At 46.6% G+C, this 24,675-nt stretch overlaps 1 protein-coding gene, 1 long non-coding RNA gene and 1 other non-coding gene across 4 annotated transcripts in view; 2 read left to right on the top strand and 1 right to left on the bottom strand.

Annotated features, from left to right (window-relative positions):
• Nucleotides 1-4,581: 4,581 nt before the first annotated feature.
• On the bottom strand, nucleotides 4,582-22,248 carry LOC147356596 (uncharacterized). Its single transcript, XR_015143367.1, has 3 exons — nucleotides 22,116-22,248; nucleotides 5,856-6,047; nucleotides 4,582-5,287 (listed from the first exon to the last, which is right to left on the bottom strand). It is a non-coding gene; the product is annotated as an uncharacterized LOC147356596 (long non-coding RNA).
• Nucleotides 13,000-13,162, top strand: LOC147356597 (U1 spliceosomal RNA). The gene has a single exon (XR_015143903.1). It is a non-coding gene; the product is annotated as a U1 spliceosomal RNA (small nuclear RNA).
• GPR157 (G protein-coupled receptor 157) overlaps nucleotides 20,837-24,675 on the top strand; it is a 24,672-nt gene continuing 20,833 nt past the window's right edge. The window contains exon 1 of one of the 2 annotated variants that reach the window (XM_086344323.1): nucleotides 20,837-21,353. In XM_086344323.1, coding sequence (XP_086200449.1) covers nucleotides 20,971-21,353 — 383 coding nt within the window. In that variant the 5' untranslated portion in view covers nucleotides 20,837-20,970. The remainder of the gene's footprint in view (nucleotides 21,354-24,675) is intronic. The other variant, XM_086344322.1, reaches the window with a different exon arrangement.

The following is a 24,675-nucleotide window of genomic DNA, read 5'->3' as shown; positions in this document are numbered from 1 at the left end:
AGGATACCTGGGTTTGATCCCTGGGTCGGGAAGATCCCCTGGAGAAGGGAATCAGGCAACCTACTCCAGTATTCTTGCCTGAAGAATTCCACGGACAGGGGAGCTTGGCGGGCTACAGTCCATGGGGTCACAAAGAGTCAGTCGGACACGACTTAGCGACTAAAACATGCACAGTTATGTCAGCACAGAAACATGATCTGTTTCTCACATAGAGGTCACTTATCTGTGACCTGTCTCAGATAGAGGTCACCTGTAGACATCCCTGGATGATCATTCAGGAAACAAAGATCAGGTTGTCTCTGGTTCCGTTTGGGTCTCGGATAAAACTGATATCTTCATGGCAGTTGAATTTACTCCTGCAGTCTTTAGAACGGATGGATAGAATATTTCTGTCATCTTTATATCTGATGGTGACAGAAGACATGTACTTGGATATTCATCTAGCTCTTTATCTCCTCTCCTGTGGAGACGTGAGGGGGTGGTGTTGGCTTCACAGGAGTGAGTTTAAAATAGACTGGTAAAGAGGGCTACTTCCCTGTCTCTGTCTGTCTCTCTCACCCATACTAACATACCTGCGTGCACGCACACACACATGCACGCATGCACATTGGCCTTGAATTTGGGGAGTTCAGGGTCCTTAAGTTGAGCATGTCTGGCCCTGGGGCAGAGTGCACTTCTTCTTTGGGAATGAATGGGCAAATCCTAGTTTATAGCTGGTGGGTTGGAGAGAGGGACCAAGAACTTCATGACTGGACTTAAGTTTGGAGGCAGGTAGAGTTAAATGCAAGTTTTATGTTTTTTGGGGAAAGTATCTGTTCTTCTTGACTGAGGCAAAGTAGAGGTTGAAACATGTATTTGGTTAAAATGTATAGGCAGGTATTTCTCTGGTGGTCCAGTGGCTAAGCTCCGTGCTTCCAAGGCTGGAGGTGCAGGTTTGATCATGGTCAGGGAACTCGGATCCCGCGTGACATGACGTGAGGCCAAAAAACCAAAAAACCAAAAAAATCACTTAAAAAAAAAATATATGTCAGCCTGTATATTTAATAAGCTCTGTGGATCAGTGATATCCATTTCCTAGTTTCAGTATTGTCCTACACTTACTGAGAGAAACTGACTCAAAAGTACATAGGATGTCTGTATTTTTTTTTTTTGCAATATTCTGTAAATCTATGGTTATTTCAAAATAAAAAGTTACAACATATATTTGACTAAATGCTGTGTGGTGTCCTCGATTGGATCCTGGAATAGAAGAAAGACATGAGTACAGAAACTGGTGAAACCCTAGAAAGATCTTTTAACATTTACCAGTGTTAATTTCTAAGTTTTGATAATGGTTGTGTAAAATGTTAACATTTAGAGGAAACTGAGTGAAAGGTATGAGGGAATTCTCTTTGCAACTTTTCAGTAAATCTAAAATTATTCCAAAATTTAAAGTTTATTGAAAACAAAAACGTGTGTATGTATATATATATATATGTATGCATGCACACATATGTATTACATTTATATTTAAACACATCCACAAAACCAGTGCCCTTAAAAATACACTTTCTTTAGGTGAAGCATCAGATGGTGCCTCTGAGGTGAGGCAATAATTAAGGGTCCTTTCAACAAATGAACTGCAAGGTCATTTTGTTCCCTAATTTGTCTGTATGACCACAGGGACCCTACACAGCTCTTAAAACCCAATAGGAACCTGAATTGTCCCCTCTCTGAATCATATGTTAGGGAAAGTTCATTGTAGTACAATCTCATTTTCCAGATCAGAAACTGAGGCCCAGATAAGAACTGATGTAATTATGTTGAGATTTCCTGGAATATTTAAAACTGAATTTCTTACTTTTTCTGTCTGACCAGCCTGCACTTGGACATGTACAAAATAATCTATAAACTGTAGCCTTTATACATTTAAGGGAGGGGGGCAGGTGGGAGGGAAATAATCTTTGCCACTCTTTTCTGGGGCTCTCTCCCCCCAGGATCAGTGGTTAAAATTGGTGGGTGTGGTGAGGAATCTGGTCAAAATGAAAGCTTTAATTCAGCACCTAGTCCATGCCCTACACCAGACAGGGTGCTAGTAGGGATGCCCAAGGACTAGGGGGGATTGGGGGAGTTTTGCTCCCCAGAGGCCTTTTCTAGCAGCAGCTGCTGGATCCTTGGGAAAACCTCTCACCCCACTAGATGCAGTCAGGGGCTCCCCTGATCAGTGTGAGTCGTGAGCTCAGGGTGCAGATGAGATGCACTTGCAGTTTGCTGGTCCCAGTACACACAAAGGGGGATGCTGCGACTCTGGCCCCCTGGATCCCCCAGCTCCCTGGTCCCATCCTGCCTAAGTGCCTGCCATCCTAGGAGCTGCCTTGTTTTCATTAGACATGAGTTCGCCAGAGCCCCATTTATTATTGTTTGAAACACACAAATAAATGATATGCCTACACAGAGGAAGGAGGGGTTCCCTCACTCTTCATCTCCTGCATGTCTCTCTGGACATTACCTGGAGCCACTATGGACAAATCCATCCTTTGCTGGAACTGGAATTGCCAAAGTAAACAGCCAAATACATAGGCCCTTGGACTCTTTAACTAAGAGGTGCCCTGTGCCCCTTTGGTGTTTCTGTAGTAATTGTTCAGGCTGGTACCTCCTCACTCCATCCCCAGGATCCCGAGGCATCATTCCAGAACAGAGCATCAGGCCTTAGTCTAATTTCCATAATGCACAGATATCACAGATTATCCTGTCTCTAAATGACAAACTTTAAGGATTGTCTTTTTCCATTTGAAGTCACTGCTAAAACATGGAATCCAGATAGGAGAGAAGAGATGAAACTATTAACTTTTAATATAGAAGCCATCTCCCCCAGGTCATGGTCTGGAAGCTTCCATGAGGCTCAGATCTGAAGGGGCAGGTGGCTGATTCTTGGTGCTGGTGACAAGTCAGTGACTCCTGGTGAGGTTGCAGTGCCCTGGACGCTGGCCTCGCTCCTCCCTTTGCTGTTCCCTAAGAGCCAAGGCGGCTTCAGGGGATGCAGTCTGTGCAGGCATCACAGGACCCTGTGCTTAGCAGGACCTGCCCCTGGGCTGTCACCAATGGAACTTGGTAACGACTTTGGAACAAGGACCTGCAATTTCACTGTGCACCTGGCCCATGAATTGTGTAGCCACTTTTGTCTAACACCTGCCATAAGCCTTCAGGCTGGAGGTCATAAGGACTCTGTTGTCTCAGGTCAAACTCATGACCCGGTTTGGGATCAGGACTTGGTGACCACTTCCTGAGACAGCCTGGCACAGAGCAGGTGCTGCAGCAAAAGATGGTGACCGACCCACCCAGAGAGTCGGGGCGAGGGAGACTGGGTGGAACCAGAATTCTCCTTCTGGCTGAACCCAGGGCCTCTCAGGGGACACACACAAATACAGAACCTGGGTCCGGTGCTTGGGGCTGCCTCTGACAGTCATAAGAAACTGGTTCATCAGAACTCAGGAATGTTTCTTGTTTTGTGACTTGTTTCTGCTCGGGGGTTGTGTTACTCTGCTAGGGCTGCACTAACAAAGAACCACAGAAAATCTGTCTTCTCACAGTTGCAGAGGCTGGAAGTCCAAGATCAAGGTGTCGGCAGGGCTGGTCCCATCTGAGGCCTGTCTCCTTGGTTCATGGATGGCCCTCCTCTCCCTGTGTTTTCACATGATCTGTGCCTGTCTGTGACCACACCTCCCCTTTTTATGAGAATGCCCGTCATACTGGATTACAACCCACCCTGATGACCTCTAACCTGATTACCTCATTAAAGAAACTATATCCAGGGACTTACCTGGTGGTGCAGTGGGGTCCCGAGTTCAGTCCCTAGTTAGGAAACTAGATCCCACATGTCACAACTAAGATCGAAGATGCTGGTGCCACAGCTAAGACCCAGTGCAGTCACAATCAGTCACATTCTGAAATCCTGAGGGTCAGGACTTCAACTATGGGTTTGCAGAGTGGGGGCGGGGTGGTGGTGACACAGTTCAGCTCATCACTGAGATTTTACTGAACACTTCACAGTCAAGTTTTAATAGCTTAGCAGTATCTTTCCAGTCTAGAAATGATGGACTCGGGGGCCTGTTCTCTGTCCATAGGAAGAGGCAGCGAAAGACCCAGGAGCCAACAGAACGTAGCTGCCGGAGATTGCTCAAGGGTGTGAGGTGTGGTCACTTAGTACTGGCTCTCAGATAGATGCAAAAGAGCGACCATACAAAGGGCAGGGACCAGCTGTGCCGGAGTCCTGTGGGGCCTGAGCGAGAGGGGTGATGGGAGCCACAGGACTTGGGTCAGAGATGGGAGAAGGCCCGCAAGCTCGGGCTGGGGGCTGGGGGGCAGAGCCGGCATCCCAGAGGCGGGGCCAAGTTTGTAAAAGTGGTTCCCAAAGGGCGGCCTGGGAGCTTCCTAAGCCCTAAGACTCTGACTCCCCCATCTTGGGTGGGACCTGGGTATCTACATACTTAGAAAGTTCCCCAGGTAGGATGTAGGTGAAACAAGATTGGTCATGAGGCGATAATTGTTGAAGTTGACTCATGGCATCCGGGGGGTTCGCATATACTTTTGTACATTTTGAAATTTTCCGTTATAGAAAGTTTTATTTTAAGAGAGAGTGGATGGGGGAGAGAAAGAGAAGGGCGTGGGGGAGCGGAGAATGAGAACAGGAAAAAAGTTGCCAGGAGGTTCCGTTAACCAGCCCTGATTAGGACAAAGATGGAGGGAGGAAGCCCTGTATCTGCCCCTGGGCTTCCTCTGACACGGAGGAAGCAGCGCCTCCTGGTGGCGAGAGGTGCCCTCACAGCCGGGTCAGGACATGGAGTCTGGGTGTGAATCTGGATCCAGTACCCGTGTGTCCCAGGGATGAAGGCAGAGGGGGAATGGAGACAAGCCCTGGGAGCAGCCTTTTGACTGTGGTTATATCGTGACCCCTTTGCTCATCTACCAGTGCCTATAGACCCAAAGATGGAAAAAATACATGGATTATATAGCAAATATAGTGTAACATGGGCTTCCCTGGTAGCTCAGCTGGTAAGGAATCCGCCTGCAATGCAGGAGACCCGGTTCAATTCCTGGGTCAGGAAGTTGCCCTGGAGAAGGGATAGGTTACCCACGCCAGTATTCTTGGGCTTCCCAGGTGGCTCAGATGATAAAGAATCCGCCTGCAATGCGGGAGACCTGGTTCGATCCTGGGTTGAGAAGATCCCCTGGAGGAGGGCATGGCAACCCACTCCAGTATTCTTGCCTGGAGAATCCTCATGGGCAGGGGAGCCTGGTGGGCTACAGTCTATAGGGTCGCAAAGAGACACGACTGAGCGACTAAGCACAGCACATGGTGTAACATAATTATCAAAATAGTTGATAAAACCAAATTTGTTAGAGTAATACATGTGCCCCTGGGCTTCCCTTGTGGCTGAGACAGTAAAGAATCTGCCTGAAATGTAGGAGACCCGGGTTTGATCCCTGGGTCTGGAAGATCCCCTAGAGAAGGGAATGGTTACCCACACCGGTATTCTTGCCTGGAGAACTCCATGGACAGAGGGGCCTGAAAGGCTACAGCCCATGGGGTCCCAAAAGGTTGGATATGACTGAGTGACTAATACACAAACATATGTGCCTCTATTAGCACATTAAATATGATCCAGCAGCAGCTGGCCAAGTAATGACCATAATTTAAAAGCAGTGATGAGCATGAGTGGTATTTTGAGAAACCTGCAACATGATAGGACATCTGTGATTTCTGTTGTTGGCACTGCTCAAACAAACAAAACCCCGAACTCCTGGGCCTTGTCTTCCACGGTGGTAAGGAAAGGATTTGCTCGATTTCTGTGGGAAGTTGATGAAAAAAGACTCACCTGGTCCCCTTCCAGGTTACTGCCCACAGGTAAGATCCTTGTCCCTTGCCAAGGGGCCACTGTGTGTCCCTTGCGACTCCAGCGACTGTCATCTGGCTACTCCGTTTGTCCCACAGACATTGACTGAGGACCTGTTGTGTGACAGACACCATGCACAAGGCCAGCCAGGTCCCTCTTTATCGAGTGTGTGTTCTGCGGAGAAACAGGTGTTGAACAAGACATAGCATAGCTTGTACATGCTCCACATTTAGGTCCCATGTTCCTATTGAGTATATGTGTAATATATTTCCTGTCTAATTGAGATTTAATGCGTATGGATAATTTTCTTTTAATCCCATTTGTTTTAAAGCTGTTTTCAATCAGTTTAGCCCATAGTCCTCTTTTATAGAGCCAAATAAAACCCCTGGAAGACTGTGAAGGGCTTCTGGGAAGGAGACATGCTCATAGCTTTTATTTCTTCCCCAAGCCCACATTAAGAGTCACTGCTTATTCACAGCAGCATTATTCACAGTAGCCAAGAGGCAGAAACAACCCAGGTGTTCATCAACAAGTGAATGGATAAGCATCATTCATCCAATGGGATACTACTTGGCATAAAAGGAAATAAAGTGCCATTACGTGATACAACATGAGTAAACCTTGAAGACATTATAGTAAATGAAAGAAACATATAGAAATAACCACATGTTGTCTGAGCCCATTGATGTGAAAGGTCCAGAAATGGGAACTCCTTAGAGACAGAAAGTAGATATTGCCAGGGCTGGAGGGAAGAGACAATGGGGAGTTATTGCTTAAGGGGTACAAATTTTCTGTTTTGGGTGATGAAAAAGTTTTGGAAATAGTGGTGATGGTTACAGAGTCCTATGAAGGTCATCAATGCCACTGAATCACATACTTCAACATAGTGAAAATGATAATTTTTATGACATATCAAAAAATTTTTAATTTTGCCACAATAAAACAATCACAGCTGAAAGACATCTTTCTGGTTCCACTGACTCATCCTGCCACTTCTCGTTTGTAGTGCCCAGGGCTCCCTCTGCAGATGTTGGTCTCATGGCTTAAACACCGTCTTTATGCTGACTGCCTCCAGATTTCTGTTTCCAAGTAGGACCTTCCCCAAGTAGGACTGCTTGGCTTGTCCAGTAGGAATCAAAGGCATCCAGAACTGAGCTCCTTCTGTTGCCTCCCCATACCTGCCCCTCTAGGCAAGAGCAACTCTGCCCTTTCATCTTGGAACTCTAGAATCTTCCTTGACTCCTCATTTGCTCACACTCACACCCGACTCCTCCACATATCCTATCATCTCTGCATCTGGAACTACGCATCCTTGATTTCTGCCTCCATCACCCCTCACCTCAATGACACAGTAGCCCCTAAGCCAGGCTTTACTCTGTACATGGAGTTCAGAGCACCCCACTGCTCAGCTCTCCAATTGCTCCTCCTGTTCTTAGTCTAGACTTAGTCTTTCCCAGCATCAGGATCTTTTCCAATGAGTTGCTTCTTTTCATCAGGTGGCCAAAGTATTGGAGCTTCAGCATCAGTCCTTCCAGGGAATATTCAAGGTTGATTTCCTTTATGATTGAGTGGTTTGATCTCCTTGCAGTCCAAGGGACTCTCAGTATGCAAAAGCTGAATTCCTCATGTTGACTGTGAGGCCCTCATGAACTATCTGCCCTCTGATCCCCCCTCCAGAGGCTCCTTGCTGTTCCCTGAACACATAGGCTGTGCTCCTCCTCGGGGCATTTGCATGGACGGTTTCCCCTGCCTAGAATGTTCTTCCCCTGGGTGTCCCAGGACACTCCCTCACTTCCGGATCTTGTTCAAATGCTGTGGCATCAGGGAGATCTTCTCTGGATACTTGTATAACACATTCCCATCACCCTCACTGGCATGCCTCCACCCTTTTATTTACTCTTCTCTCCCATACTAATCACCATTGAACATTATATATTTGTTGGTTGTTTATCACCTTTCTCCTGCCTAGCAGGAAAACTCCTTGAAAGTGGTATTTTGTTTTGTTCAGTGTTATATCTTCAGGCAATTAATAGGGACTCAGTAGATAATCTGTGGAATGAATAAATCACCACAATCTCTTGATTCACTGAACTTCTAGCATATTTTTGAAGTAATACTTATTGAGGAGGATTAAAAAAATCACTTGATATTTTAATAATTGCTCCATTTTACAAAACAAAATCCTAGGTGAAAGGGAGGCTCTGGGCTAATTAATGCTTACATGACATCCCTGATTCTTCTTTGCCATCCTTGGACCTGTTTTCCCTGTACTAGTTGCTTGAATTAGTCAAGGCAGAGACCAGGCTGCTGTAACAAGAGCACCCCGCTCCCCCTCCCCAATAGCCAAGGGCTCCAAGGAAACATGTTTATTTCTGTCTTACATGCCAAGCCACTGGGTGACTCGGCAACCCCCTCATTCAGGGACCTGGGTTCATACCATCTTTCTTCTCCACCATCTTGGAAGTCATGTTCTTTGTCTGCTTGTTGAAGCTGTGTGGCTGGCACCTCAGTGTTCCAGTCATAGGAGGGGGCAGGAGCTGGAGGGCATGTGCCATGTTTTAAAGTCCACCCTAGAAGCAGCCCACATGCCTCATTCTCATTTCATTGGTGAGGCCTTGGGCAGGTGACCATACCTCTTTGCAAGGGATTCTGGGAAATGTAGTCTTTGGCTGGGTGGCCATGAGCCCAACTGCCACTCAGTTATTAAGAAAATAGCTGCTGTTGGCTCCATTTTAGAAGTGTGGAAACTGAAAGTAGGAGAAGTTAAATAACTTGCTAAAAGTGACACAACTTGCAACTTTTGGCCTTCTGCCCCCAAGCTCAGGGATCTGTCTACAAGCCCTTATTCACAACCCTTTGGATTTTCTGTCCTTATTTTCTGAATGAGACACAGGGACTTAGAAAGATTAAGTAGCCCCTTTGGGTCATGTGGAATATTTGTTTTCTATTTCTTTGTAACAGATTACACCAAATTTGTTGTTGTTGTTCAGTCCCTAAGTTGTGTCCCTGACTCTTTGCAACCCCAAGGACTGCAGCCAGGAGGCTCCTCTATCCTCCACTATTGCCCAGAGTTTGCTCAAAGTCATGTCCATTGAGTTGGCAATGCTATTTAACCATCTCATCCTCTGTCCACCCCCTTCTCCTCCTGCCCTCAATCCTTCCCAGCATCAGGGCCTTCTCCAATAAATCAGCTCTTTGCATCAGGTGGCCAAAGTATTGGAGCTGCAGCTTCAGCATCAGTCCTTCCAGTGAATATTCAAGGTTGATTTCCTTTATGATTGAGTGGTTTGATCTCCTTGCAGTCCAAGAGACTCTCAGAGTCTTCTCCAGCATCAATTTGGTGGCTTATAAAACAGCCAGTTATTATCTCATAGACCTTTCAGGTCAGAAGTCTGTCATGGCTCAACTGGGTATTCCATTCAGGGTCCCACAGTCCAGCGTTAATGGCTGTGTTCTCAGCTTGTTCAAGGATTGGCTGAGTTCAGGTCTCTTTCATCCCTAGTAGCATTTCACAGGCCCTCTCATAAGAGAAGACTCTTGAGAGTCCCTTGGACAGCAAGGAGATTCAACCAGTCAATCCTAAAGGATATCAACCCTGAATATGCATTGGAAGGACTGATGCTTAAGCTCCAATACTTTGGCCACCTGATGGGAAGAGCTGACTCATTGGAAAAGACTGTGATGCTGGGGAAAGATTGAAGGCAGGAGAAGGGGGTGACAGAGAATGAGATGGTTGAATGGCATCATCCACTCAATGGATATGAGTTTGAGCAAGCACTGGGAGATAGTGAAGGACAGAGCCTGGCGTGCTGCAGTCCATGGGGTCACAAAGAGTTGGACACGACTGAGTGACTGAACAACAACTCACACCATCACTGCTGGCAGCTGGGTCCTCACGCCAAATCTCCCTCTGATGGAATCTCCCTCACTCTTCAATGCTCTCTGACTTCCTCCTCTACTCCTGGCCAAAGAAAACTTTCTGCCTGTAAAGGGTTCAGGCCAACCTGGATCATCTTTGTATCTTAAGGGGCCACCTGACTTAGCTCGGGCGGCTATAACAAGATGCTGCAGACTGAGTGGCTTAAACAGTAGACATTTGTTTTTCAGGGTTCTAGAGGCTGGGAGTCCAAGATCAAGCTGCCGACAGATTCGGTTCCTGGGGAAAACCTGCTTCTTGGCTTGTAGACAGCTGCTTTCTTGCTATATCCTCACACAGCGGACAGAGGAAGCTCTGGTGTTTCTTCCTCTTCTTCCAGAGACACCAGTCCCATCACAGGGGCTCCATCCTCACGTTACATCTAAAACTAATCACCTCCCAAAGGCCCCACCTTCTAATATCACAGTCAGGGTTAGGGTTTCAGTATATGAATTTGGTGAGGCGTGGAAGTTCGAGGGAGTGTAAACACTCAGATCATAACAAACCTTTAATTCCATCTTCAAAATCCCCTCAGAGGAATACCTAGATTGGTGTTTGATGAGATGACCAGGGCTCAGGAATCAAGTGGGAGCATTTTTAGAATTCTGCCCACCAACATGGCCAGGACCGAGCAGCAGGACTAGAACCTGGGTCTTCCACTAGGAGAGAGAGACCTCACTCCTGGTGCCAGCAGTGTACTTTCAGCCACTCCCACCTGCAAAGTGAGTCCCCAGGCAGAGGTATAAAGGAAAGTGGGCTTTCCCTTTAGTGATTTATCTATTTTTTTAAGGCGTTTTTTTTTTTTTTTGTAGACCATTTTAAAAGTCTTAACTGAATTTATTACACTATTGTTTCTGCTTTATGTTCTGGCTTTTTGACTGCAAGGCATGTGGGATCTTAGCTTCCCGACCAGGGATTGAACCTGCAGCCCCTGCAATGGAAGGCGAAGTCTTAACCACTGGGCCGCCAGGGAAGTGCCCCCACTATTCTTTAATTTGGCCCAGGCAGCTGGGAACCACAGTAGTGGTCACCCTGGGAGCTGCTGCAGTATAAGAGCTTGGCAGAGGCAGGGTCTTCAGGGCTTCCACAGGCAGGAGGGCCTGGTGCATGGCAAGCTGGCAGCAACAGCTTTTAGACTTTGGGGTAAGGAGAGGAAGGTTCAAGGTAATGGAGACGGAGGGGTGAGGGTTTAAACACATCTTCCTGAGCCCTGAGGGTCTCTCTGGTAGGAAAATACACCCACCAGCCATGCTCCTTGAAGAAGAGGCCCCTGACTGTGAGACAGGCTGGGACCTGGGAGACTTCGCTGCAGTGTTTGCACCTGGACAAACTTTTCCTCCAACAACAAAATACAAAGAAACTATAAGGGACTAAAAATAACTATGCATCCAGTTAGAAACAAGAAGATATAAAAACTCAACTGCCAAGTCTGAAGAGCCAGGGAGCAAAAGCAGGCTGGTGTACTGTACATGCCCCCTGCATGTAACACCACCAAAGGGGTGGGCAAACCACCTAAGCCACCCCTTTGGCCTCCGTCGCCCCATATAAGGAACACACCTTCCCCTCACCCCATATAAGGAACCCTCCCTTCACCCCATATAAGGAACCAGCTTGCCTCTTCTCCTGTACCCCGCACAGAGAGCGAGCAAGCAAGGGAAACTGTTGCTTGTTATCCATCCCTCCTGCTACACCAGACACTCCAATAAAGTTTTGCCTGAATTTCTTGTCTGGCCTCTTAACAACTTCTATTGATCAAGGAGGCCAAGAACCCTGGTCAGTTACAACTGCACAACTGTGGCTGGTCAGCTTGCCCTGGTTTTCCATCTGTGTGGCTCAGTGGTCACGTGAGCATGTCAGGGTTTGCACTACCTCCTTTGAGGATGCCGGGAGGGGGGAGTAGGGAGAGGGACCCATGTGAACCAGGTTCCTCTTCCACAACTGTTGCTTACCATGGAACCTACATAGAAAAGGGCAAAATGAGCCATATTCACCTTCAAAGAGGGAAATGAGAACGCTAGCCAGCCCACATTTCTACCAACAGCATGAGGAAAAGTCCCTCTTCTGTTCTAGTGTTAAAAATCAAATACATAGATTACTGCTTAGGTGGGAGTTGAGCTCAGAAAATCATTTAGGGTTCCTTCATTTGAGAGACTTCAGATTGCCATCTCCTTTGCGGTTGACGGGAGAAGAACCTTGTGCCATTTCTGGGGTGGGAGGACAAGGGAGAAGCAAACCCAAGCCAATCTGTTCCTGGGCTGCTGGCCATGGCTGTGGGGCCTCTTGGGGTCTGGGCCCCTAGTTCTGCAGCCAGACAACTGCAGGGCAAGGAGGGCTGTCATGATGTGCCAGGACCTTTAGACATGACCCCTTTGGACATGGGCGCAGCAGACAACTGCCAGCTGGCTTGGCGGAGATGCTAGAGAGATGACGCAGGGTCAAATGAAGATTCCATCTGGATTTTTACCAATTCTTCTAAGAAGGGAGAGGGAGGGGGAGGACTGAGAGGACAGGCCTCTTCAAACATGGCTGATGGGACCCTGCATTCCATGTGGGTAGGAGCTGTCAGCAGAAGCTTGGAGCCAGGAGTTTCTCTGGGTTTGCTGTCTGGGTCACACCTCCTTGGAGGACCACCATTTCCTGGGATGGAGATGGGAGAAGCAGAACCCAGCACCTGTGTTGAGAGGCAAGGTGTCCAGAGTCCTTGGCTCCTTTTCGCAGAGACCACATTAGGCAGCTTAAGATCACCCAGCAACTTGGGAGTCATGATTCCCACACTTCTGCTTAGTCCCCGGACCCATCTGGGCAATATCAGTGCCATCAGACTGGAAAATTGGCCTCAAGCTTAAATCTAAGTGATTTGAAGCTATTTCATTACATGTCTTTCCCATTTTTTTCCCCCTGTAATGAGAAGTATGAATGTTGTTTGAATGTTTTCCAGTGCAGAGAATGCCAAGGGTTCTCTTGCTCAAAACTGCATGTAAAATAACCAACCGCTATACTTACCTGAAGGGCTTCCCAGGTGGCGCAGCGGTAAAGAATCTGCCTGCAATACAGGAGACACAGGAGACCTGGGTTCCATCTGGCCTGGGAAGATCCCGTGGAGAAGGGGATGGCAACCCACTCCAGTCTTCTTGCCTGGAAAATCCATGGACAGAGGAACCTGGCAGGCTACAGTCCATGGCGTTGCAAAGACTTGGACAGACTGAGCACATGCTTACCTGGCTGGAGAAATACCATGATCTCAAAAATGGTTTTCCCAGGACAAGGTTTATCCATTGCACTTCAGATGTGCTGACCCCTGCAATTTCCCTAAATGAAGGAAACTTTACTGCAAATTGTGGTAGTGGGGGAGGGGCACTTGTGCTTTTCCCTAAAAACATGAAGTATAATAAAAGCCTGGGGAGGTGGGTGAAGGGTTTTCATGTTTCCCCATAAATGGGGAAAGGTCTAGTCGATTTGATCTGTGACAGAGATGCTCGCCAGAAGATGTCTTCTGTCCTCCCTTGTCCTTCAAAGACCTTCTGAAGGATTAAATGACTATGATCCGGGGAGAGTCCATTCCGGGCTCTTGCGTGGCCATGTGCCAAAGCCAAGGCTGGTTGCACAATCCAAGCTTAGAACTATTCACACCAGTAAAAAGCCGAGCAGCTTCATTGACAGCCTGGGGTTGTTCATGATCTTGGGCCCTCTCAGAAGGAGGTCAAGGCCTTCCTAAGTGACTCAGAAAGAAAGCAGCTGCTCTTTGACCTCTGCAGAGCAAAGTTCATGAATATGCTGTTCCAGCTGCTGAGAATTGTTCTTAGTAAACTTTTTTCCTGATTAAAAAAAGAATGTATGCTTATTCCAGCATTGCTTATCCAACAATCCAACATGTCCCAAAACAGTAGATGGGATAGATATTTTATTTATATGATGGAATACTGTATGGCAGGCAATGAAATTGAAAGAATTGTGGCTTCACTGAGAACATAGATGAATCTCACAAAAATAAATTCAGCAAAAAAACAAGAGACAAAATGACACAAATGAACTTATTTACAAAACAGAAATAGACTCACAGACACAGAAAACAAACTTATGGTTACCAAAGGGGATCAGGGTGGGAGGGGTAAGATAGGTATTTGGGATTAAAATATATACACTCCTATATATAAAAGAATCACGATGGTGTGATCACTCACCTAGAGCCAGGCATCCTGGAATGTGAAGTCAAGTGGGCCTTAGAAAGCATCACTACGAACAAAGCTAGTGGAGGTGATGGAATTCCAGTTGAGCTATTTCAAATCCTGAAAGATGATGCTGTGAAAGTGCTACACTCAATATGCCAGCAAATTTGGAAAACTCAGCAGTGGCCACAGGACTGGAAAAAGTCAGTTTTCATCCCAATCCCAAAGAAAGGCAATGCCAAAGAATGCTCAAACTACCGCACAATTACACCCATCTCATACGCTAGTAAAGTAATGCTCAAAATTCTCCAAGCCAGGCCTCAACAATACATGAACCGCGAACTTCCAGATGGTCAAGCTGGTTTTAGAAAAGGCAGAGGAACCAGAGATCACATTGGCAACATCTGCTGAATCATGGAAAAAGCAAGAGAGTTCCAGAAAAACATCTATTTCTGCTTTATTGACTATGCCAAAGCCTTTGACTATGTGGATCACAATCAACTGGAAAATTCTTCAAGAGATGGGAATACCAGACCACCTGCCCTGCCTCTTAAGAAACCTATATGCAGGTCAGGAAGCAACAGTTAGAACTGGACATGGAACAACAGACTGGTTCCAAAGAGGAAAAGGAGTACGTCAAGGCTGTATATTGTTACCCTACTTATTTAACTTATATGCAGAGTGCATCATGAGAAACGCTGGGCCGGAAGAAGCACAAGCTGGAGTCAAGATTGCTGGCAGAAATATAAAAAACCTCAGCTATGCAGATGACACCACCCTTATGGCAGAAAGTGAAGAGGAACTAAAAAGCCTCTTGATGAAGGTGAAAGAGGAGAGTGAAAAAGTTGGCTTAAAGCTCAACATTCAGTAAACTAAGATCATAGCATCTGGTCCCATCACTTCATGGGAAATGGATGGGGAAACAGTGGAAACAGTGGCTGACTTTATTTTGGGGAGCTCCAAAATCACTGCAGATGGTGATTGCAGCCATGAAATTAAAAGACGCTTACTCCTTGGAAGGAAAGTTATGACTAACCTAGATAGCATATTCAAAAGCAGAGACACTACTTTGCCAACAAAGGTCCGTCTAGTCAAGGCTATGGTTTTTCCAGTGGTCATGTATGGATGTGAGAGTTGGACTGTGAAGAAAGCTGAGCGCCAAAGAATTGATGCTTTTGAACTGTGGTATTGGAGAAGACTCTTGAGAGTCCCTTGGACTGCAAGGAGATCCAACCAGTCCATCCTAAAGGAGATCAGTCCTGGGTGTTCATTGGAAGGACTGATGCTGAAGCTGAAACTCCAGTACTTTGGTCACCTCATGCGAAGAGTTGACTCATTGGAAAACCCTGATGCTGGGAGGGATTGGGGGCAGGAGAAGGGGACGACAGAGGATGAGATGGCTGGATGGCATCACTGACTCGATGGACATGAGTTTGAGTGAACTCTGGGAGTTGGTGATGGACAGGGAGGCCTGGCATGCTGTGATTCATGGGGTCACAAAGAGTCGGACACAAGTGAGCGATTGAACTGAACTGAACTGATATATAAAATAGGTAACTAACAAGGACCTACTGTATAGCACAGAAAGTGAAAGTCATAGTCGCTCAGTCATGTCCGACTCTGCGACCTCATGGACTGTAGCCCACCAGGCTCCTCTGTCCATGGGATTTTCCAGGCAAGAATATTGGAGTGGGTTGCCCTTCCCTTCTGCAGGGGATCTTCCTGACCCAGGGATCAAACCTGAGTCTCCTGTACTGCAGGCAGATTCTTTACCATCTGAGCCTATTCTCGATATCTTAACAATAAACTGTAGTGGAAGAGAATGTAAATAAAGAATATATATGTGTATGTGAATCACTTTGCAGTACACCTTAAACTAACACAACATTGTAAATCAACTCTATTTCAATTAAAAATTTAAAAACACGTTAAAAAATAGAAGACACAAAAAGGATCATAGGGTGTGATTCCACTTATATAAAGTTCAGGGAGGTCCCTGAAGGTTCAACACTTTCACTGCTTAGGGCCTGTGTTCAACCCCTGGACAGAGAACTGAGATTCCACAAGCCACATGGTGTGGCCAAAAAAAAAAAAATTAGATGACAGGCAAACTATACTATGTTTAGGGACGTACACGTGAACAGTTTTTAAAAAGCAAGAAAATGACCAAGGAGGAAGAAGTAGGCCTGGGAGGAAGTTTCTGGTGTGCTGATAATGTATTTCTTGGTGGGTATTTGCTTTATAATTATTTATCAGATTGTATATCTGTGTTGTAACTGCTTGTCAGTATGCATAGTTCATAACACAATGTTTTTAAAAGTTAGATGCAAAAAAGATAATCTATCCAAATGATAATCTCCTTTTATGAGTTACTTGCAAAATCAAATCTAATGTAAACTGAAAACTATAAAACATCATTGACGGAAATTAAAGATGACCTAAATAAAAGGAAAGACGTCCCCTGGTCATAGATAAGAACATTTAATATTATTAAGACGGCATCAGTCCCCCGAAATTTTCATACAGATTCAATGCAATCCCTATTTTTTTTCCAGAAATGGAAAAGCTAATTCTCAAATTGATACTGAATTGCAAGGGACACCAAAGAGCTAAAATAATAGTGAAAAGGAAAACACTGTGGCAGGACTCACACTTCCTCATTTCAAAACTTACTGCAAAGCTACAGTAACCAATGCTGTGTTACACTGGGAAGAAGAGAGCATAGGTGTAAATCTTTCTGAACTTGGATTAGGCACTGGCTTCTTAAATATGACACCAAAGATGGTAAACCAAAAGCATAACAGCCAGAGGGAGAAAAAAGAGGTAAACTGGACATTGTCAAAATAAAAACTTTTGCATTTCCTTGTATACTATCAAGAGATTGAAAAGACAACCCACAGAATGGGAGAAAATTTTTGTAAATCATGTATCTGATAGGTCTAATATCCAGAACATATAAAGAACTCTTACCACTCAATAACAAAAATACAACTTATTTAAAAAATAGGCAAGGGATTTGAACAGACATTTCCCCAAAGAGGAAATGCAGGTGGTCAATAAGCATAGGAAAAGATGCTCCATATAATTATTAATTAGAGAAATGTAAATCAAAACTCTGGGAGATGGTGAGGGACAGGGAGGCCTGGCGTGCTGCAGTCCATGGGGTCACAAAGAGTTGAACACTGAGCAACAACAAATCAAAATCACAATGAAACACCAACCATTCTAGGATGGCTAGAATCAAAGAGTTAGGAGACTGTGGAGAAATTAGAGCCTTCATACATTGCTACTGCTGCTGTTAAGTCACTTCAGTCGTGTCCAACTCTGTGCGACCCCATAGACGGAAGCCCACCAGGCTCCCCCATCCCTGGGATTCTCCAGGCAAGAACACTGGAGTGGGTTGCCATTTCCTTCTCCAATGCATGAAAGTGAAAAGTGAAAGTGAAGTCGCTCAGTCGTGTCCGACTCTTCGAGACCCCACGGACTGCAGCCTACCAGCCTCCTCCATCCATGGGATTTCCCAGGCAAGAGTACTGGAGTGGGGTGCCATTGCCTTCTCCTCATACATTGCTGCAGGAATATAAAATGGTGCCACTTTGGGGAAAAGTCTAATAGTTCCTCAAAAAGTTAAAAAGGTAGTAACCATATGACCCAGAGAAGACAGAGGAACCAGAGACCAAATTGTCAACATCTGTTGGATCATAGAGAAAGCAAAAGAATTCCAGAAAAATATCTACTTTTGCTTCATTGACTACACTGAAGCCTTTGACTATGTGGATCACAACAAACTGTGCAAAATTCTTCAAGAGATGAGACTTTACCTTAGGAAAGACCAGCTTACCTGCCTCCTGAGAAATTTGTATGCAGGTCAAGAAGCAACAGTTAGAACCGGACATGGAACAACAGACTGGTTTCAAATTGGGAGAGGAGTATGTCGGGGCTGTATATTGTCACCCTGCTTATTTAACTTATATGCAGAGTACATCATACGAAATGCCAGATTGGATGAAACACAAGCTGGAATCAAGATTGCCGGGAGAAATATCAATAACCTCAGATATGCAGATGACACCACCCTTATGGCAGAAAGTGAAGAGGAACTGAAGAGCCTCTTGATGAAAGTGAAATAGGAGAGTGAAAAAGCTGGCTTAAAACTCAACATTCAAAAAGCAAAGATCATAGCATCCGGTCCCATCACTTCATGGCAAATAGATGGAGAAACAATAGAAACAATGAGAGACTTATTCTCTTGGGCTCCAAAATCATGGCAGATAGTGACTGCAGCCATGAAATTAAAATACGCTTGCTCCTGGGAAGAAAAGCTATGACCAACCTAGGCAGCATATTAAAAAGAAGAGACATTACTGTGCCAACAAAGGTCTATCTAGTCAAAGCTATGGTTTTTCCAGTAGTCATGTATGGATGGAAGAGTTGGACTAGGATGCTTTTGAACTGTGGTGTTGGACTCTTGAAATTTCCTTGGACTGCAAGGAGATCAAACCAGTCAATCCTAAAGGAAATCAACCCTGAGTACGCATTGGAAGGACTGATGCTAAAGCTGAAGCTCCAATACCTTGGCCACCTGATTCAAAGAACTGACTCATTGGAAAAGACCCTGATGCTGGGAAAGATTGAAGGCAGGAGAAGGGAATGACAGAGGATGAGATGGTTGGATGGTATCACCGGCTTGATGGACATAAGTTTGAGCAAGCTCCGGTAGTTGGTGATGGACAGGGAAGCCTGGTGTGCTGAAGTCCATGGGGTCACAAAGAGTCAGATGCAACTGATCTGTACTGAATTGAACTGAAATGACCCAGGAATTCCACTCCTGGGTATATACCCAAAAAACTGAAAATAAACGTTCACACACAAACTTGTAAATAAATGTTGACAGCAGCATTGTTTATAATAGCCGATTGATAAAATGGAAAAACAAATAAGGGACATCCATACAATGGAATATTATTCAGCCATAAATGAAATACTGATATATGCCACAATGTGGATGAATCTTGAAAATAAGCTAAGTGAAAGAAGCCAGTCACAAAAAACCACCTACTATTTGATTCCATCTCTGTGAAATGTCCAGAATAGGCAAACCCATAGACACAGAAGGTGGATTAATAGTTGCCAGGAGCTGGGGAGAGCGAGAAAACGGGGAGTGACTACTGTTATAAAACACAGTTCCATTGAGTAAGTGGTAAAGATCTTCCTGGCTTTATTCACTCATGAATCATGTAGCAGCCCGTCTAGCAAACAGAAAGGAGCTCTGAAGAACCGGACAAAATAGAAGACTTTTACAGGCAGAAAGAGGTGGGACAAGGAAATTAGTCAGCAAAGAGCTGATTATGTCAGCTGAGGTGGCCTTCCTTTGGGGGATTGCAGGGGTCTATCAATGAATTACTTCACTACTGCAGAGCAGGAAATTCCAGACTGACTGATTAAGACTGCATTCCTATAATACAATTATGTAAAGTTAAAAAAAAAAAAAAAAAGACTGCATTCCTAGAAGAGGTTGAAACCACAGTCAGGTTAGGTATGAAGTCCTGTTTTTGTCCCTTGAGCTTAGCATGTGATCCCATTTGGGACTTCTTACCTCTCTTTTGACCCTGTGGGATATGCTCAGTCGTGTCTGACTCTCTGCAGCCCTATGGACTGCAGCTGGCCAGGCTCCCCTGTCCATCAAGTTTCTCAGGCAGGAGTACTGAAGTGGGTTGCCATTTCCTTCTCCAGGGATCTTCCCTACCCAGGGATCAAACCTGCATCTCCTGTATCTCCTGCACTGCAGGTGGATTCTTTACCTGCTGAACCATCGGTGTTTCTTTTTGAGGTGATGAAAATGTTGTGGAATTTGACAGGGAGGATGCTTGCACAAACTTGTGTATACACTATAAATCACTGTACATGTGTTTAGGTGTCAAGTTGTGACTGCGTGGACTATAGTCCGCCAAGCTGCTCTGTCCATGGTATTCTCCAGGCAAGAATACTGGAGTGGTTGCCATTTCCTTCTCCAGGGGCTCCTTCCAGCCCACGGATTGAACCTGCCTCTCCTGCATTGGCAAGTGGGTTCTTTTAACACTGAGCCACCAGGCAAGCCAACTGTACGCTTACAAGGGCCAATTTTATGGTACACGAATGGTACCCCAATTTTTTAATGGAATTTTCAGGGAAAAAAACACTAATAAATTAGAAATTGTTTCCTTTCTGTAAGACTTCACCCACTAAACTTAATTAAAAAAAAAAACCATATCAGTGATCGTGCTCATTGTAAGAAAAATTGGAAGCATTCCCCTCGGGAACCACCACCCCCTTCCAAACTCCCACCTCTGTTATCATTGCTTAAAGAACGAATCACTTCGAGTGTTGCTTTTGTTACCAGTGGAAAGAATGCCTCCACCCCTCCCTCCAGCATACCACTGCCCCCTCACCAACCCCCCTCCCCCGTACACAGGCTGGCAGTAAAAAAAGGAAGGAAATATTAGCCCTAAAAAAATTGCCGATACATCCCTCCCCAGGACGTCCCGCAGACCTGAGTGCGACCTGCAGGACGGATCATGCAGGGTACCATGAGTGTGGTGTGAGCAGAGCGGCGGGGACTTGGGGAGCGTGCCGCGGAGCTGTTGGGCAGCCTTAGGGGCACGCGCGCCGGGGCCAGGGTGGGGCTCGTGAGACAGTCTAGGCGCCGACGCGGGTCCGCCGTCCGGACTTGGGGGCCATGGGGCGGGGCTTGAGGACGAAGGGGTGTGGCGTCAGGACGGGGGCGGGGCGCACCCGCTGTCTGGACGTGGGGGCTAAGGAGCGGAGCGTGGAGGGCGGGGGGGCGTGGTAGGGGAGGGGCGTGGCCTGGGGCAGGGGCGGGGCGTGGGCCGCGGGCCCCGAGGGCTCTGGAGGGCTGGACGCGGGCGGGGCGGGTTCTGGGACGCTAGCAGCTCGCGGGTCTGTGCCCAGACAGCTGCGGCGGCGGCGGCGGCGGCCACACGCGGATCCCCGATCCCAACCCTCTCCGCGCTGGGCCATGCCACTTCCCGTGCCGCCCACCGAGCTGGTGCCGTCGGAGCGCGCCGTGGTGCTTCTGTCGTGCGTGCTCTCCGCGCTGGGCTCGGGCCTGCTGATGGCCACGCACGCCCTGTGGCCCGACCTGCGCAGCCAGGCGCGGCGCCTGCTGCTCTTCCTGTCTCTGGCCGACCTGCTCTCCGCCGCCTCTTACTTCTACGGGGTCCTACAGGACTTCAAGGACTCCTCGTGGGACTGCGTGCTGCAGGGCGCGCTCTCCACTTTCGCCAACACCAGCTCCTTCTTCTGGACGGTGGCCATAGCCCTCTACCTGTATCTCAGCATCGTGCGCACGGCGCATGGGTCCGAGACTGGCCGCCTGCTCTGGGCTTTCCATGTTATCAGGTGGGTGACGGCGACGCCGCTTTCCTTCAGGTTCCCTGATCCCTGCCCGGATCCTGTGTGCTGTCCCTGTGGCCCTTGCCACTCTCAGGGCCACGCGTCTTGGTCGGACCTTTGGCCGGTCTCCCAGCCGGCAGTGTCTGCTCATGTCCCGGGATAGCCCTGGGCCAGCGGAATGATGGTCTTGATGAACTAGTTCTGTATATTGCCGCAGGGGTCGTCCCTTTGAGGTGGCCCCAGCTCGAAGCTCCCAGGGAGGTGGGCGCCTCAGCGAAGGCCCTGGAGCGTGGGGGACTAGAGCTCACCCTCAGAGCCAGACCCTAATAACTTGGAAGCACCTGGAGAACTGGTGAGGCCACTCTGGACCTTTGGCCACCTGTTTCACTGCCTTCTGGCCATTCTGCTGCCCTTGGGCATAGGGACAGGCACCTGAGAGATGAGTTAGGTGCCCCAGGATGGAAAAGTACATGTAATTCATCTGGCCACTCTCAGGCTGCCCTTCACCCAACCCTCTGCCTCAACGCTAAAATTTAGGAAGGACAGTCTTGTTTATTTTATCTTTACTCATCTCTAAACCTCAGGCACCAATGTCTTGTTATCTATGTTCTAAATAATCTTTCTTTCCAGAGTTCAGCAGCTCTGAAATTGAGGTCAGAGGCAGAGGCTGGTCTGGAAGACAGCTGCCAGCTGCCTGGAGTCTCTGGGTAGCGAGAACCAAGGCCTTGTCCTGCCCTGGCATTGTAGTGTCTCATCCAGGTAACTCACCTGTGAACCAAGGTTGGCCCCTTCCCAGTGTAATCTCAGGATGCAAACATCTGGTGAGGTCCTGTGCTGAACCCAAGGCAGGAATTTTATAGAGCTTCTTTCCTCTTCTCCCTCCTCCAAATAAGAGCACCAAATGCTGCCCTAATTATAGGTCCTCTCTGTTAAATACTTGAGTTCTTTCCAAGGGACAGAGGATGGTCAGCACTTTTGTAGAGACAAGTCACCTGGGTGTCACAACAGTAAGGTCACAAGCCTGCAAGAGTCACTTGACCTCAAGGTCTCACGGCTGTTGGAGGGAGGCCAGCTGGTCCCTGGGAAATTAAATGGTCTGCTTCTCAGCTGTTCAAGTCAAAATGTTTGCAGTGAGCCATTCAGACAGGGTCAGGTGCTACAGAGACCCACAGAGAAGGGGCAGCCTTTCCTTTCTCTCTGTCCCACTGGATCTCTGCATCCATTTCTGGGACCCTGTTCTTGGGAGCCTGGTTGGGTGTGGGCAGCGTAAAGCTCATGTGTACCTGGGAAGGAGCCCAAGACTTCCTTTGCAAGGTTCTCTTCTCTTTCCCCCCCTCTTTTGAAAAGTACTGAATGCAATGTATTTTTTAAGTGATAAAGAGAACCTGTGCAGCTTCTATAGAAAAGACATTTCCCAAGAACCTTTCTTTTCACTTCTAGGGACGTTTTCTGTGATGCTTAGGGAAAGCCTTCTAAGAAAGCCCGTGTGTCCTTCTCTGGCTGTAAGGAACCAGATGGTTCCTCTTGTCTGTTGTATGTGATCCACCTACTTTATATATATATGGCTACATCGGGTCTAAAGTTGCAGCGCACAGGCTCAATAGTTGTGGTAATTTAGTTACCTCACCAGGGTTCAAACCCAAGTCTCCTGCATTGGAAGACAGATTCTTAACTACTGGACCACCAGAGATGTCCCTATCCACTTGCTTCTTAAAAGAAAAAAGACATTTTTCCTGTCAAAGGGACTTTGACAATTTTTTCTCTTCCAGAAATTAGCACTCCCTTTGCTAGTCTAAAACTTGGTAAAAACCTGTCCAGCAGGTTCATATATTGACCTGGATCCTCCCAGATGATATTGCTAAGGATTCTTCATTGTCTTTCTTTGAAGGATTAGTTTATGGCTGCTGAATGACCTCTTCAGTTCAGTTCAGTTCAGTCACTCAGTCATGTCCAACTCTTTGCAACCCATGGACTGCAGCATGCCAGGCTTCTTTGTCCATCACCAACTCCCGGAGCTCACTCAAACTCATGTCCATGGAGTCAGTGATGCCATCCAACCATCTCATCCTCTGTCGTCCCCTCTCCTCCTGCCTTCAATCTTTCCCAGCATCAGGGTATTTTCCAGTGAGTTAGTTCTTAGCCTCAGGTGGCCAAAGTATTGGAATTTCAGCTTTAGCATCAGTCCTTCCAGTGAATATTCAGGACTGATTTCCTTTAGGATGGACTGGTTTGATCTCCTTGCTGTCCAAGGGACTCTTTAGAGTCTTCTCCAGTACCACACTTCAAAAGCATCAATTCTTTGGCGCTCAGCTTTCTTTATAGTCCAACTCTCCCATCCATACATGACTACTTGAAAAACCATATCTTTGATTATATGGACCTTTGTAGGCAAAGTAATGTCTCTGCTTTTTAATATGCTGCCCAGGTTAGTCATAGCTTTTTTTCCCAGGAGCAAGCGTATTTTAATTTCATGGCTGCAGTCACTATCTGCCGTGATTTTGGAACCCAATAAAATAAAGTCTGTCACTGTTTCCATTGTTTCTCCATCTATTTGTCATGAAGTGATGGGACCGGATGCCATGATCTTTGTTTTTTGAATGCTGAGTTTTAAGCCAGCTTTTTTACTCTCCTATTTCACTTTCATCAAGAGGCTCTTCAGTTCCTCTTCGCTTTCTGCCATAAAGGTGGTGTCATCTGCATATCTGAGGTTATTGATATTTCTCCCGGCAATCTTGATTCCAGCTTGGGCTTCATCCAGTCTGGCATTTTGTATGATGTACTCTGCATATAAGTTAAATAAGCAGGGTGACAATATACAGCCTTGACGCACTCCTCTCCCAGTCTGTTGTTCCATGTCCGGTTCTAACTGTTGCTTCTTGACCTGCACACAGATTTCTCAGCAGGCAGGTAAGGTGGTCTGGCATTCCCATCTCTTGAAGAATTTTGCACAGTTTGTTGTGATCCACATAGTCAAAGGCTTCAGTGTAGCCAATGAAGCAGAAGTAGATATTTTTCTGGAATTCTCTTGCTTTTTCGATGATCCAGTGTATGTTGGCAATTTGATTTCTGGTTCTTCTGTGTTTTCTAAATCCAGCTTGAACATCTGGAAGTTCTTGGTTCACATACTGTTGAAGCCTCGCTTGGAGAATTTTGAGCATTGCTTTGCTAGTGTGTGAGATGAGTACAATTGTGTGGTAGTTTAAAGAGTCTTTGGCGTTGCCTTTCTTTGGGATTGGAATGAACACTGACCTTTTCCAGTTCTGTTGCCATTGCTGAGTTTTCCAAATTTGCTGGCATATTGAGTGCAGCACTTTCACAGCATCATCTT

The sequence above is a fragment of the Bos grunniens genome, chromosome 16 (assembly GCF_055505025.1).
Source record: "Bos grunniens cultivar Pamir isolate PY7600 chromosome 16, Bosgru_T2T1.0, whole genome shotgun sequence".
In the NCBI taxonomy this organism is placed as follows: Eukaryota; Metazoa; Chordata; class Mammalia; order Artiodactyla; family Bovidae; genus Bos; species Bos grunniens.
This window is presented reverse-complemented; position numbering and strand designations above follow the sequence as displayed.